The sequence below is a fragment of the Mercenaria mercenaria genome, unplaced genomic scaffold (genome assembly GCF_021730395.1).
Source record: "Mercenaria mercenaria strain notata unplaced genomic scaffold, MADL_Memer_1 contig_1762, whole genome shotgun sequence".
NCBI classification, from domain to species: Eukaryota; Metazoa; Mollusca; class Bivalvia; order Venerida; family Veneridae; genus Mercenaria; species Mercenaria mercenaria.
Genome location: NW_026459764.1, coordinates 509 through 14887, shown reverse-complemented (window position 1 = coordinate 14887; position 14379 = coordinate 509). Strand labels below are relative to the sequence as shown.

General features: G+C 35.6%; 1 protein-coding gene across 1 annotated transcript; it reads left to right on the top strand.

Moving 5' to 3' along the window:
• Positions 1-23: 23 nt before the first annotated feature.
• On the top strand, positions 24-5130 carry LOC128551848 (uncharacterized). Its single transcript, XM_053532770.1, has 4 exons — positions 24-553; positions 2005-2111; positions 3372-3921; positions 5021-5130. The coding sequence occupies exons 1-4, from the start codon at positions 469-471 to the stop codon at positions 5128-5130; spliced, it is 852 nt and encodes a 283-aa protein (XP_053388745.1). The 5' UTR covers positions 24-468.
• The last annotated feature ends 9249 nt before the right edge of the window (positions 5131-14379 follow it).

Here is a 14379-nt window from a genome sequence, read left to right as displayed (position 1 = left end):
GAAATCCCGTTACATGACTGAAATACTGTTGAAAAACGGCGTTAAACCCAAAACAAAAAAAAAACAAAACAAAGTGAAATCATGAATAACTCGTGATCAGACACTTCTTAGATATTCTGTTGTAACGAATTTCCTATGTATGTAGAAATACATTATTATATGTATCTGCACATACTGCATATACTTACTGCTAGTTGCTGAACAGTAGTTTTCGGAACTTTCTGATGTTTAAAGTTCGTATTTGCATCACAACAGCTTTATTGTGCAGTATCTGTTGACAAATTTTAACTTTATGTACATGTATCAACATCCGTTACAGTTGCTGGGGCAATATGGAGTCACTTTTCAAAATATAATGTTTTATTGACCCATAACCTTGCTTATTACAGAGATGAAAAGCTAAACGACACCATTGTCCTTGAACCTCAGTGGTTGATAGATGCTTTTAAAAGCTTCATTACTGCCAGGATGTTCTGCTGTAGAAAAAAGCCGGAAATATTCAAGAAATGGATCGAATTTGGCCAGTCAGCCATCCTAACCCACGGGCTAATTGGTTTGTATTCAGCTAACCTAAGCCAAAGGCTCAAGTTGACTTTTGTGACCGCTTGATGTCCGTCCTCCGTCGTGCGTTGTGCGACGCGAGTCCGTAAACAAATTTTAAAAATGTCTTCTTCTTCAAAACTACTGGGCGGATTTACACCAAACGTCACAGGAATGATCCTTTGGTGAACCCCTTTGAAAACTACTAAAAGAATTAACATCCGTTCAGAATTCTGGTGGCCATGATTATCGAAAATCCTTAAAAATCTTCTTCTTAGTAACTGTAAGCCGGATTCTAAAATATTTTGTAGAAAGATCTCTAGGTTGCCCTTTAGTAAATTTGCGTCAGTCGTTGTATTTAGGTAAAAAATACATAGCCGCCAGCGGGCGGGGCTTTTTCCCCCTTAATGGCTATATTGTCAATTTAATTAGAATCTTTTTCTTCAAAATCACTGGGCAGATTTACACCAAACTTCACAGAAATGATACTTCAGTGGCTCTCTTTCAAAATTGCCCAAAGAATTAAAAAACATTTAGAACGATGGTTGTCATGGCAATCGAAACGAAACTCTTAAAAAATCTTTTTCTCAGAAACTCTAAGCCAGATTTCGAATATATTTTGTAGAAATGATCTCTAGATGACCTTCTACCAAATTTACTTAAGCCATTCTCTTTCGTTAAAAAATTGCCACCACGCCGCGGGCTTATTTTCCTTATATGACTAAAAATAAATTAAAAAATCTTCATCTCTTAAACCTGAAGATCTAGATCTTAGATATTTGGTATGTGGCATTGTCTAGTGGACTTTCACCAAGATTGTTCAAGTTATGATCCTAGGACCAATATTGGTCCCATCCCATGGCCCCTTTAATTTACATAGAGTTATATAAGAAAACGATGTTCTTCTCTGAAACCGAGAGGCATAGAGCTTAGATATTTTACATATGGCATTGTCTAGTGGTCCTTTCCTAAGATCCAGGATCCATTTGAAGCCCCGCCCCAAGGTCACTTAATTTTCATATGAGTTATATAGGAACAAAAATCTTCAAAAATTATATGATCATATTTCTTATATAGTTTCATTATAATAACCTGATGAGCCATGATAATTAGGGGTTACTTGACTGTGACCTTGACCTACTGACCTACTAACATACTGTGGGGTTTTTTAAGTTACAGTCTTGAAATGGGATGACAGTGACCATGAATGTGACCTATTGACCTACTTTCTTAAGATTCTCAGTTTGACATTTGTAACATGTAGCTAATATTACTCAGATGAGCGATCCTGGGTTATCATGACCCTCTTGTTTTACTAGTTGTACGAGGTCTCTTCAACTAAAATTTATTTACTCGCATTTAAATAGTCGGTCTAGTTATAGCAATAAATAACTAAATAGGTATTGTTAGTATATAGAATTTCGACATTTCTATAGAGCATCTTCTATTAGAATACCATTTCAGATGCAGTTTGGGATAAAGAGGATAATTCAATATTTTATGAGCACAAAGACTTGTTACTGAACTACCTGGAGAGGCTAGGATTAATTGCAAAACCCCATGAAGAGTCTGTAAGTACTGAACTGCAGTTCATTCAATTGTCCACTGTCAACTCTTGCAGTCATATAGAATATTATGCATTTATTTGATTTCTTAATCAGTTTAACAAACATTAATTAAAATAGCTTAATTTAAAATCGATAACTATAATTTGCTCTTAATTACGAGGATCATCAATATATAATGGAAAAATTGCTATATATTCTTTACGGTCTTAGATAGATACAACTATGATTAATGCATATTCATTAATATCGTTGCAGGAACACTTTCTTAATAAGTATTAATTTTGTCAAGCTTGCTTTGTCGCATTGCTGTGTGACATTTAAAGAAATCCATGGGAATCCCTTAAGAGTCTGATAAATCATTTATTGCCACTTTGAGATAACATATTTTTTAAAAGTATATATGACGTTATTGCTAAAATAGTATTATTTAAGAATTGCTTTAGAATAACTGTAGCCCTTCGTATATAAAACATCATCATTAATGAACAAGATTAATGTCTTTCCGTTGCATATATAATATGTTGCCATGTTTTTGTAAAACAATTACTTTTTAGTTAATCATAAACATTTGATTTAATTTACTTAGTAACATCTCTGAATAATCTATTCTTGCATAAGTATATTTCATTGTTGCAGAATGATATTAAGATATTGCAGTTTTACAAACACCCTGTGTTTGCCATAATCTTGTTACCATGTTTTCCTTTGCACAAATACTTATCAAACAAAGCGGTCAGTGCACTGAAAGTCACCTGTGTCGAACACATTAAAGATATTGCAATTTCTTTGGTTTATTTTTGTGCTTATTGCCAGTATTTTAATAATCATTTAATTATTTAAGTTACTTGTGGGAAAGCATTTATCAAGATCTTGGATGTATGGGACTTAGACACCATCTGCAAGGCAACTGTTACATAATCACTTTAACTGAAATTCTTTTATTTTTTGTTTTTGTTTTTGGATTTGATCTCCAAGTGCTAATATTCTATTTAATATGTTTTAAATATATTACGGAAGTTGCATTATTTATTGAAAGCCCCTCGTCAGAATATAAATAACTTTTAATCCCTTATATCAAGCCGTTTATTGTTTGTAACGTTTTTATCATTTCCTTTTCATAAACACATTAAATAAGTTACACTGAATAGGACAAAGAATCTTCAATTTAATAGCTAACTTGTATCATATAAGTAGGTTGTAAGACTCTCGACGTAAGAAGAACTTAAAACAGAAACGTTGTAATATGAAAAAGTTATATTTTAGGTGACAGATTACTACTTTGCTCCATGCGTTCTTAAAACGTGCCCAACAGCGGATCAACTGTCATGCCTTGATTGTGAAAATCAGAAATCAACCAGTAAATTGTGTTTTACGACGACATCTGGATTCTTACCTACAGCTGTTTTTAACAAATTTCTGGCGGCCTGCATCAGTAAATGGACTCTGTCAAAAATAAACGGAAAGCGCCTGATATTCTGTGGGTTCGGTGTATTTGACCTTGAAAATAATCATTCATTATATGTGCATTTCTTTGACAATGTTATACAGATATGGATAACAAAACTAAGCATAGAAGATGAGCCAAGCACTGATTTATGTTCAGAAGTAAATGCCTTTGTTACGGAGTTTCTCCAGGATAGATATAGATGTTCAAGTGATATAAAACCACTTCTGAGATGTAAGTATGCCGAAGCTCGCTCCAGTGAGAATGCATTTGGAATAGATGAGATTTTTGACAAGAAAGAGGTTGTATGTAAATGTAGAGCATCGCAACACGTATTGCGGACAGAAGAGCTTACGAAATACTGGTCCTGTAAGTGTTTTTGTTTTGTAAACCTTCGTAATTGTTATGTCTAGTATAGATTGTCAAGTAATGTTTTACATTTTAAATCGCATATCTCTTTCAAAATAAATATCCTTTATTAAGATTATGACTATTTTCATATTATACGAAAATAGTGATATATTTTCCTAAACACAATTTACAATTGTAAATTATTAGTAAAACAAAGCTACACTGTCAGTGCACAATGCATTATTCTTGTTTGTTTTGGATTTTGGCATTGTCCTCAGTTCTGGATCTATACAATGTTTTTAAGGATTTAAAGACAAACACATTCTTCAATTCTCCAGTCCTTATCCTCAATGGCTGGAGATTCATTACTAGTTTCTGTGGTGTTTTCATCTTCTTGTCTAGTACGTGATATCTCAACAATATTTGTCAGGATTTTATACAGCTGATGAATAGATAATTGTCAAGTAGCATCACCTACAAAACAGACACAATGCTCCCTGGCTTGAATGTAATAATCTTAATATATAAACATAAATACTAGTACACTTAACAACTTACCCAGATCCCATAATAGCTTCAACAATTATTCACCAGACAGTGATTTGTTTTGCAAACTATTGCATATTGAGCCAAATTATACAATTGATACGCATGCATAAAGCAGAGAAATTTTGATTCATGCTACTATATAGGAGAAAAATATATCCAAAGGACTACTTAAATCAGTAAAGTCAAGTGATACGACGTACCGTCGAGTTTGCCTCTTTAAAATATCTACCAAGTCAGTAAAGCCAGTTGAAAGACAAACCGTCGTTGCTCTGTAAAAGGCCAGTAAAGTCAGTAAAGAACTTGGGGTGAAAAGCCGACATGGACTTCTTGTTTAAATATATTTGCATGTTCACTGATGATTACAAAACATGATCACGTTTCTCACGAACCTTATTTACCAAATATTGTCAGTTATAAATCTTTCGTATGTTTATTTTGTAATATGATCACTTAACAACAGTCACTATAATTACGCATTTCGTTCTGTTATTTTGAGATAAAATACATGTATAAATGTTTTGTTTAAATATCATTGATACAATAATTATCTTTCCTTTATTTATACAAGTTGACGTATCATCTGATATGCACTTGGACAGTGCTCGTGAGCTTAACGAAAAGGAGCTTAGTACCATTGCACAAGTATTGGAGACGGATGGCAGCTTTTGGGGTTTCTGAGCTTGGACTGACTGCAAGAATGAGAATATTGAGAAAAAGCATCAAATCTAAAAAGATAAAACAAGAATGTTGTCATGCAAATTACCAATTTGTTTTTGTTTTTGGAAATGGCGATTCCAAAAATAAAGAACCCAGTGGGTCCCCTTCAATAAAGCAATGAAGCGCTGCAGAATAAGTTACATTGATGGGCGTTTGAATCAGTATTGGCCTAACTCATTGACAAAACTGTTAATATTAGGAATTTTAAAAGCATATCTTTTTTAAAAAAATAACTTTCCTAGAGTAAAATGCAAACATGGCTCAATGAGTAAAATATACGCATCTAAAGCGTGTTTGCAGAGTCCATCTACTCGGAGCAGCAGACATTAAGATCTTTGCATGCCTTCAGTTTGGAAAAATAAGATCAATTGATCCCTTTTTCAGCGGGGAATTCATGATTTCAAAATCGTAAAAGCGCGTTTAAACAAAATGGTTACATTTATACTGTATTTTACAAATTTACGAAATTCTGTACCAAGTTGCTTATTTTAAGCATGTGGTGAATGACGTTGCGTTAGCTGCGTTGATCAAGGGCACTGTTTTTGATAGGAATTTCTGTCTGGTTTATTTAATGTTGGTAGTGTCAGAAAGATATCAGCTTGTACTTGATAGAATGCTTGGAGGAATATCTGATGTCTGCCCTGAATAGTCTTCAAATAACTTATGTGGGTATGATTGAAAGCTCACCAGACTAACCTTAACTCATTAAATCACATCACAACGCCTTTATTACACGATAGTTAATGTTAATATCTTTCAATAATTTCCCATTTACCGCCGTGGGTTCAAACCCTACGCGGGTCATCAGCCAGGAAGTCATATAGATTTTTTTCCGGAAGGTCGGTAGTTCTGATACATTATGTAAGGTTGGGTATCTAGAGTCTTCTTCGTATGACCTACATTGTATGTTTGCGACTTTAAAAATAAAGCTACTTTATGTTGGTGTGCCAATGTGCTAAAAATCATGTTAGAAAATAAAATCTAGATGAAGATCCTTTGCATACATTAAGTGCAACCAAGCCTAATAATAATAGGAGATTCGTTTTGATTGAGTCATGAGAGGTAATGGAAAGTGCAACCCTCGTCTTGGCCCCTAGCATCGGCTTAATTAAGCGGAACTCTATAACTATAAACACAGATATGGATAATGGACTCTATGATCCCCATGGACCAGAAGTTATAAAAAAACGCTGGGTCCAAGCACAAGGAGACTTTAAAAAAAACTCAGAATATTAGAGACAAGCGCGATCTCTTGCATTCTTTATCCTCATATTTTGATGGTTTTCACTTGGGAGATACATTTCCGTCTGAAAAAAAAAATAGCATTTAAAATCATATTTCAGATGTTATATTAATCTATATATAAATTTTGGTTTTATAATAAGTGTGCCATAAACAAGTAAGCTAACAAAGGTACTTTGAAACTGAATACATACATGCTGAAAATCTGAGGAAGATAACAGTTTGTCCTTTTTACAAGCAGTTTTATCCGGGATTACAAATTTTAAAACGTAAATGTATAAAAGTAATTTTCGGAAAAACTGGTACGTTTTTTGAATAGCAAGATTATTTTATAACAGTTCATTTAAACGGTTTTTTGTTAGGTATGTGTACTTCTTGATCTCATTGGTAGTACATCATAAATTATGTATCACCCAGTGTAATACTTTAAGTTGTGCATCCGAACATATATATGTATACTGAGGTCGTTTAACTGTTGTAAGTTATATGTATGATAGCCTACTGTATATATAAATAATGATTCTGATAATTTGCACTTTTTGACTGTTTATTTTTGCTCATATCGTATTTCTATATATTCTTGCATGATGTAAATACATGCAGTTCTATTCCAGCCAGTCACCTTTCTGTTTCGTTTCACAACTGGAATGTTATTTGATATTTGATGTGTTGTAAAATGTATAGTTATACGTACATGTATGAAAATGACAATGAAAGCTAGAGATTGCTTTCAACTTTATAGAACCATATCCTTGGGAAAAAAAACTATATAATTATGATATTTAAATTTTCTTGTGTCTATGTATTCATAGTCAATATTTGTGTTTGCTGTTACTGTTCACCATAAAATTTTGTACTTGTATGCCTCATGGGCTTCTTAGCCTAATGGATTTATATGAAAAAAAAACTGTATAAACAACTTATTTTTAAGATCGAAGATATGACTAGAACACTATATTTTGATTTACTTGTTGCAGGCAGGTGCCTTGAGAACAATAAGAATATCAACATCAAACAACCTATTAGCCTACTGTATATATACAACTTATTTTGAAGATCAAAGATATGACCAGAACACTATATTTTGATTTACCTGTTGCAAGCAGGTGCCTTGAGAACACTAAGGATATCGACATCAAACAACCTATTTTTAACAAGTTTATTAGTACTTTGAACGATGCATGCTGATAATGACAGACAATAATGTAATACATGTATGAAAGAATGACAATCATTGTATATATATGCACTTTATATATATGGAATCATGTTTCCTTGTTATACCTGTCTTTAAAATTCCAAAGAGAAAAACATATCTTAGGGTTTGAAATATAATGAACCCGTTATTTGTAATTTTGCCAAAATTTTCAAAAATTACTAATAGTACTTTTCCTAAGAATAATGTACGCTAGGAATAATATGTTGTTTGTGACAATTGAAATTTTCATACCATTTGTAAAAGGGTCAAAACATAGCACAGTGTCTTGCACTTAAATTCATCCCGACAGATCTCGATTTGGCCTGTCCTAATAATCTCTACAAAAAAATTTGGACCGATTTTGGTTAAAAGCTGTACCCAAAAGACCTATTTTCGCCCAGACCTGGGTAAAGTATTTGGGTATATGTCAAAAAATGGACACGATCAAAATCAAAAATGTACGGGGGTTATTATTTTTTAAAACTCCCGTGTAAGCTCTTTAAAGAAAACCCCTTTTTTGGAGAGGGAAAATATCAACTGTTATGTAGGGGTTTTGATGTTTGGGATTTTAAATTTAAATAGTAAATTTCAGCTTGGGGAAAATTTTGTTTTATGAGAGGTTTTTGCTTACGAGGGGGCCCTTTTTTGAGGGTTAAGATTAGTAAAGGTGAAATATATGGGATCTCTTTTTCCTATGCCTAAACTTTTTGAAAATGATACAGTTGGTGTTTTTTTAAAATGATGCAAAATAAAGGTGAAATTCCCTGATTTCAGTAGCTGACTTATGGGTTCCCTTATAAAATTTGAGGGTTTCTATTTTTTTTAAAAACCCTTTAATTTTAAATAGCAACCTTCCCTAGGACTTAAACCTACTGTTAATATGCTGCCCAAAACCCCATCTTTAAGCTAGGGTTGAGTTTTAAATTTGAAATTTTAAACCAAATGATCACCAACGAAGTTAATAAAAAATAATAAAAAGGGGGAGTGTAGATTAATTTGTAAAAATTTTCCCTTTTTACTTAGACAAACCTAACAAAAATTTTTTTTGGGCAAGCAAGCTCACCTGCTTTGGGCGGCCGCGGAATGCTTTCCCCCTAAAAAAATAAAAAATTTTTAAAATGAAAATTTTTTTTTAAAATTTTCGGAAAAAGAAAAAAATAAAGATTTTATCACGTCCAAAGCTGCCATTTGATTCCTATCAAAATGGAAAATTTGTGCAGGTTTTGGGCCTTTACATTTTCAACATTGAGCTCCCCAGGGGATTTTCCGGTTTATAACATGGCTTAAAGGGGTTACACAATTCTAAAAAACAGTTATCGTAAAAATGCTTTTAAAATACGACAAACCCAAAATCAGTGAAAAAACTTTTTTTATAATTTCAAGGGCCATGATACCCTTTTAGTTTTGGGCGCATTATTCGGGAAACTACTGTGGGGGCTCTAATGAGGGTTTGCCCCCAGGTGGTTTTTCGGTACATTTCAGGTCGTTGTGGATAAATCTCACGACGGAATTAAACGGATGTTACTTGTAATTAAATATGGTGCCCCCTTCTACTTTGCCCTTCAAAATATGTTGTCACCCCTACTTGGGGGAACTTTTGGGTAAAATTTTCTATATTTTTCTTTGTTGACGTCAAAAAAATTTATGTGAAATCCGAACAAAGATTTAACCCCTTTTTTCATTTGATGCAAGAAAAAAGAGCAAAGGGGAGTATTTTTACGTAAACACCCTCTTTACGAATGCAAACTTAGTATTGTTTTTTTTTAAAGGGAAAAAGGGATCAAAAAGGGTCCGTAAAAAATGGCAGATTATTACAAATAAATGCAACAAAAATTTCCCTTATTTTTTAAATCTACATTAATTTTGTTTCGAGAGACTTGGGGAACAACGTAAAAGTGGGGTAAGAATACATCTGGGGGTTTTTTCTAAATTAAGTTTTGTACATGTGCAATTGTAATGTCGATTTCCGCTAAAACCCGGGCGACAGAGGGCGTAGACGGTGCATGCATTTCCCTACCGCCCTTTAAAAAAGGCCCAAACCCGAACCCGGAGCCTGCCTGCAATATTTTTTTTTTCCCTGTCGTCGTGTTGGGCTACCTGTTGATTTTCCACTTTTCAAAATTTTAGTGTTTTTTATATCTCTTTTTAAAAAATTGGGCCCAACCCCCAAGTTTGCTAAAATTTAAAAATGGGGGATTTTGTTTGGTTTTTGGGTGTAAGATTGAAAGAAAAAATGAAAAAACCACAAAGATTTTTGACAGAATGAAGGGGAATTAAACTCAGGGAAAAAAGGGGGCCACGGGGGCCCGAAGAGCCCAGCAACAATAAATGGAAAAAATGAAAAACCATCTTTTAAAATTTCCTGTTCATTTTTGTGATAATTAGTTACTCACAGCGCAGCGTATTTTTTAAAACACCCCGCTTGGGTGTTGCTTCAGTAGTTGTTAAGGCCACTCATTAATAAATATATTTTTATAGAAAGGGGAATTTGGGTGTTGGTCATTTTTTAACAATAAGACATGGTGTCAAAAAATTAAACGTTTTTAAAAATACATCCGCTTTGTCGGGGATTTTTAAAAACCCTTGTGCATTATTTGAATCGGAAAAAAATTTAATGGTTTAAACCCGGTTTTTTGGGCCCCCAATGGCCGGGGGCCAGTCCAAATTTTTTGGGAAAACGTTAAAAACTTTAGAGGCCCAAGCGGAATTGAAAATTCCAGGGTCCTTTAAAAAGGGGAAAGATGAACCAGTACAAAACATACTTGCTCCTATGGTTTGGGGACAAAAAAAAAAGAGAAATTTTAAAACTTTAATTTTGGGACAGTGACCCAAAAAAAATCAGTAAAAGCAAAACCCGTGGGACGATTTGAAAAACCCACTTAAAACCAAAATTTAAAACCCAGAATTTGCGGGTTAAAAGTTTAATAATGAAGTGCAAGGTGAAAAAACCCGGGAAAAAATTAAACACACGATTTAAGAAAAACCCTTGGGCAAAGACTGTTCTTAGGGTTGGGGCGTACAGGGAAAATTTGATTAAGATCGAATCGTTTTGGGTGTAAAGTCGCCAAAATTAGAAAAAAATTTTTGACAGTGGGTGGGGAAGAAACCCTTGGGCAAAAGATTTTGGGACAAAAGTCAAACGGGTAAATATGAAAACAAGAGAAAATGAATAACGGGCAAAATCGTCTTCAAAAAAAACCTTTGTCCCAAAAAACTACTCCACAAAAAAAAGGGGAAATCGAATAAACGAGTATAAAGGAAAAAGGGGGGTCGGGGGAAATTAAGGGAAACAACCCCGATGTCATCCAAAAATCGTGCCAAAACGGGTGGTCAACCCAAGGGGAAAAAACAGTGTAAGGCAAAGGGGAGTCCCAAATGCCAAAACCGTAAAAAAGGGAAATTTTACTGCGCAAGGGTGTGCGGGGAGTAAAGGGTTCAATGAAGTGAGGGCTGATAAATTCATCTGGGGAAATATTTACATTAAAAATTTAAAGTGCTGGGGAAACAACTTGGAAATTTTCGGGCATTTGTGGTTTATTAAAACGGGACTTCTTGGGAAAAAAATATTTTTTCAAGATAGAACTGGCGCCCGGGTGAATTTTTACCTCATTTTGCATTGAAAAAAATTAGGTGTAAAACCCGCACTCTTTTTCCTCTGTAGCGAAGTCCACAGGTTTAAAGGGAAACCCCTTTAGAGGGGGCCTGGGTTTTCCATTACCCTGAATGTCCCCATAAACCCTTCTGCCCCAAGACCAATTTAGGGAAAATTTTCATGTAGTGGGACCCCATTCACCCCCCTTGTTTGGTTTCCATACGCCCAAAAAATTTTTAGCCTATTTAAAAACCTCGCACAATTCCGTTATTTCCCAAAATTGTATCTTCCCGTTTAAAAAAACCCAACGTCCCGGGAATAAAAATTTTCCCCCGGGGTTTTAAGGGCATTGGCCCCAATTCCAGGGAAATTTTTTTAATTTATCAAAACATGATGCAAAAACCTGGGGTTTCCCTCCCCCAACGTAGGTTTCCTTTTGCATTACGAAAATAAATACAAAAAGGAGAAGAAAAGTGGGGGAAAATTGGGGGGGGGGGGGGGGGGGGGGGGGGGGGGGGGGGGGCCCATTACAAAAGAAATTTGGCCCAAACTGAGTGGGTCAATTCTGGTGACAGTACAGAAAAAGTAGGTAAACCTTCAAATAGTCCCTTGACCCGGGGTGTTTGATCAAAAACCCTTAAACGTCCTTATAACCGACAAAACACTGGACCCCCACCCGGGACAGGTTACGGGGGCCTTTTGACTACTTTAAATACCATTTTTGGGGAAAGGAAAGATATCTGAAAATTCCAAGGGGGATTTTGCCTTTTCATGGATCTTTTTCCCAAAAAGAAAATAGACAAAATTTTTTTGGGGGTTTCCCCCGGGGGTCTGCTCCATGTAGATGATTTTTCCCGTTTTTGGGGCAAAAAAAGGAAAGGCATGATGGGGAATTTTAGAGCAGTGTCCAAAGGTCATTTAGAACAAGGTAACCCCTTTAAATCCAAAACAAGCGGGGAGGTGGGCATTCCCAGATTAGTTTTTTTCTTTCTGTGAAAACTAAAAAAAGGTCTTAGCTAGATTTGAAAAGGGGTCTGCAATTCGAGAAATCCCTTTTCCCCGGGAAAAATAGGTAAAACTCGAAACGGTACTTGGCATGGGGCATTTCCCCCTCGCAAATATGATCTAGTCTTTTTGAGGTCATTTTGGGCCCTTACGAGAATTATTGGCGAAAGATGTGGGAAAACCCTCGGGGGTTGAATCACACGGGAAAGTTTTATGTCAATAAATAAAATTATAATGCAAGCCCCTTTTCCCTTGCTTTCTATGCCCCGGCCAAACCCTTAGATTTTGAAAAACCGAGGGCAAGAAAGGGCGGGGGATTGGGGGGCCCAACCCTTTTAAAGAATGTGACCTATAGGTTATGCCAGTAAAAGTTTCCCCCAACCAAAAATGAACTATCCCTATGATTGAGTTAGGGGTGTTGGGCCTGGTTTTTTGGCCTTGAAGAAATTTCCGTCAGGGGGTCTTTGGAACAAAAGTCAAAGAATTTGCAGACTACTTCCATTGATAGCAAAAAGAAGAAACCCTTATTTGCGCCCCTGTTGGGTTCCCGGGGGCCTGCTCTTAAGCTTTCCCCACAGTATGAAATGATGCCCACTTATGGGCGGGGAACCCCGTTTCCCTTTTACCAATATTTTTGCCCCGGTTTCCCGGTCAAGGATCCCGATCACCCCTGACAAAAACTGAAATATTTCCGGGTTTAAATATGGCCCAAAAGAAGTTACCGAAAAAAGCCCGGGAAAATTTTGCAAAAAATTTCCAAGGTAAATTACTGACGGGGGCCGAAAAATTTTTGTCTCTAAAAGCAAGTCTTTAAATTAAAAGGTTGCCCCTGTGGAAATTACTGCAAGTCAAAACCTGCTTGATTTCCCGGGAAAATTTATAGGGATGACCCTTACAGTCTTTAGGGGGGGGTAATCATAAAAGGGTCACAAAATTGTTTTCCCAAATCCCTAGGGGAGCTTGGGGGTAAAAACCCCCCCTTCTTCAAGTATATGGGTTAGAGAAAACAAATTTAGGCAAGTGAAAAAGTTTTTTTTGCTTAGAATCACCCTGAAATTAAACATCTCTTTCTAAAATTTGCCCGTAGGGGGTTTTGCAACACAGAGACCCCAAAACCAGAAAAAAACCGGGTTCTTTTCCAAAAACCCCAATTTTTCCCCGGGGAATACCATGGAGGTAGTTGGCACGACCTTTTTTAAATTCAATGGAAAAGGGACGTTTTGTTATTTCGCTGCCCCTTATTCACTTTTAAAATTTGGAGGCCCAAAGTGTTTGCCTAAACTGAAAAAGGTTTTAGATTTAAAATGGGGTTTTAAGGGCCCAAAATTGCAAAGGTTTTTCCCATACCGGAAAATTTAGTATCTGATAAGGGGCCCTCAAAGCTTTTCCAGATTTTTGAAAACTTTGAAAAAAACCCCTAGGATTTTACACACCAGCCCAAAAGGGTCCTTACCCCCGCCCCCGGGAATGGTTTTCCCGGAAAAAGCGTACGTAAAAATTTTTCAAGCCCCTTTTCCCCACGAAGGCCAAAAGCTCGGGCCCCCGCCCCCAATGATGGGGAAAATACAAAAAAATATGGGGTTTAAAAAAACTTAAAAATAGGTTTTTCCCCCAGTAAAAATCATTTTTCCCAAACGCCCAAATTGGTAAGTGGGGCCCGTTGCTCAGTTAACCCCAAAAAATATTTCCCCCGGCAAACCCAAACACAAGGTAAATTCGGGGAAAAATTGTCAAAAAACATGAAAAAAGAGGAAAGGGTTGAAATTAGGGTATGACACCCAAAGTTTTTTACCACTTTTTTAAAAATTAGGATTTTTCGGCACGAATTAAAGAAGCAAAAAAAAAAATTGGGGAGCCCTTTTTAAAGTATATTTGGAAAAAACCCCAACAGGGCCCTTACTCTGTTAAAACCCCTGAGGGTAACACAAAATAGTCCCCCAATAGGGGGCATTTGTTACAGACCAATGAACCCCAAAAGAGTGCATACCTGATGTTAAACATGAAAAATGTGGAAAAAAAAAAACCCTTTCGGCGCTCAAGAAAATTTACTGTTTTTCCCCAAAAATTAAACTAAATAAAAACAATAAAAGGTCGATAGTGAAGAAAGTAAAAAAAAACCTATATAAAAAAAATTTGGGCAGCGTGAAAAACCTCCGACGAGATTTTGGGAAAC

Excerpts from the sequence above, each read along its gene's own strand:
- LOC128551848 (XM_053532770.1), top strand. The coding sequence starts at position 469 with ATGTTCTGCTGTAGAAAAAAGCCGGAAATATTCAAGAAATGGATCGAA. Across the intron at positions 554-2,004 it reads CCTAACCCACGGGCTAATTG|ATGCAGTTTGGGATAAAGAG; the intron begins GTTTGTATTCAG and ends ATACCATTTCAG. Across the intron at positions 2,112-3,371 it reads CAAAACCCCATGAAGAGTCT|GTGACAGATTACTACTTTGC; the intron begins GTAAGTACTGAA and ends GTTATATTTTAG.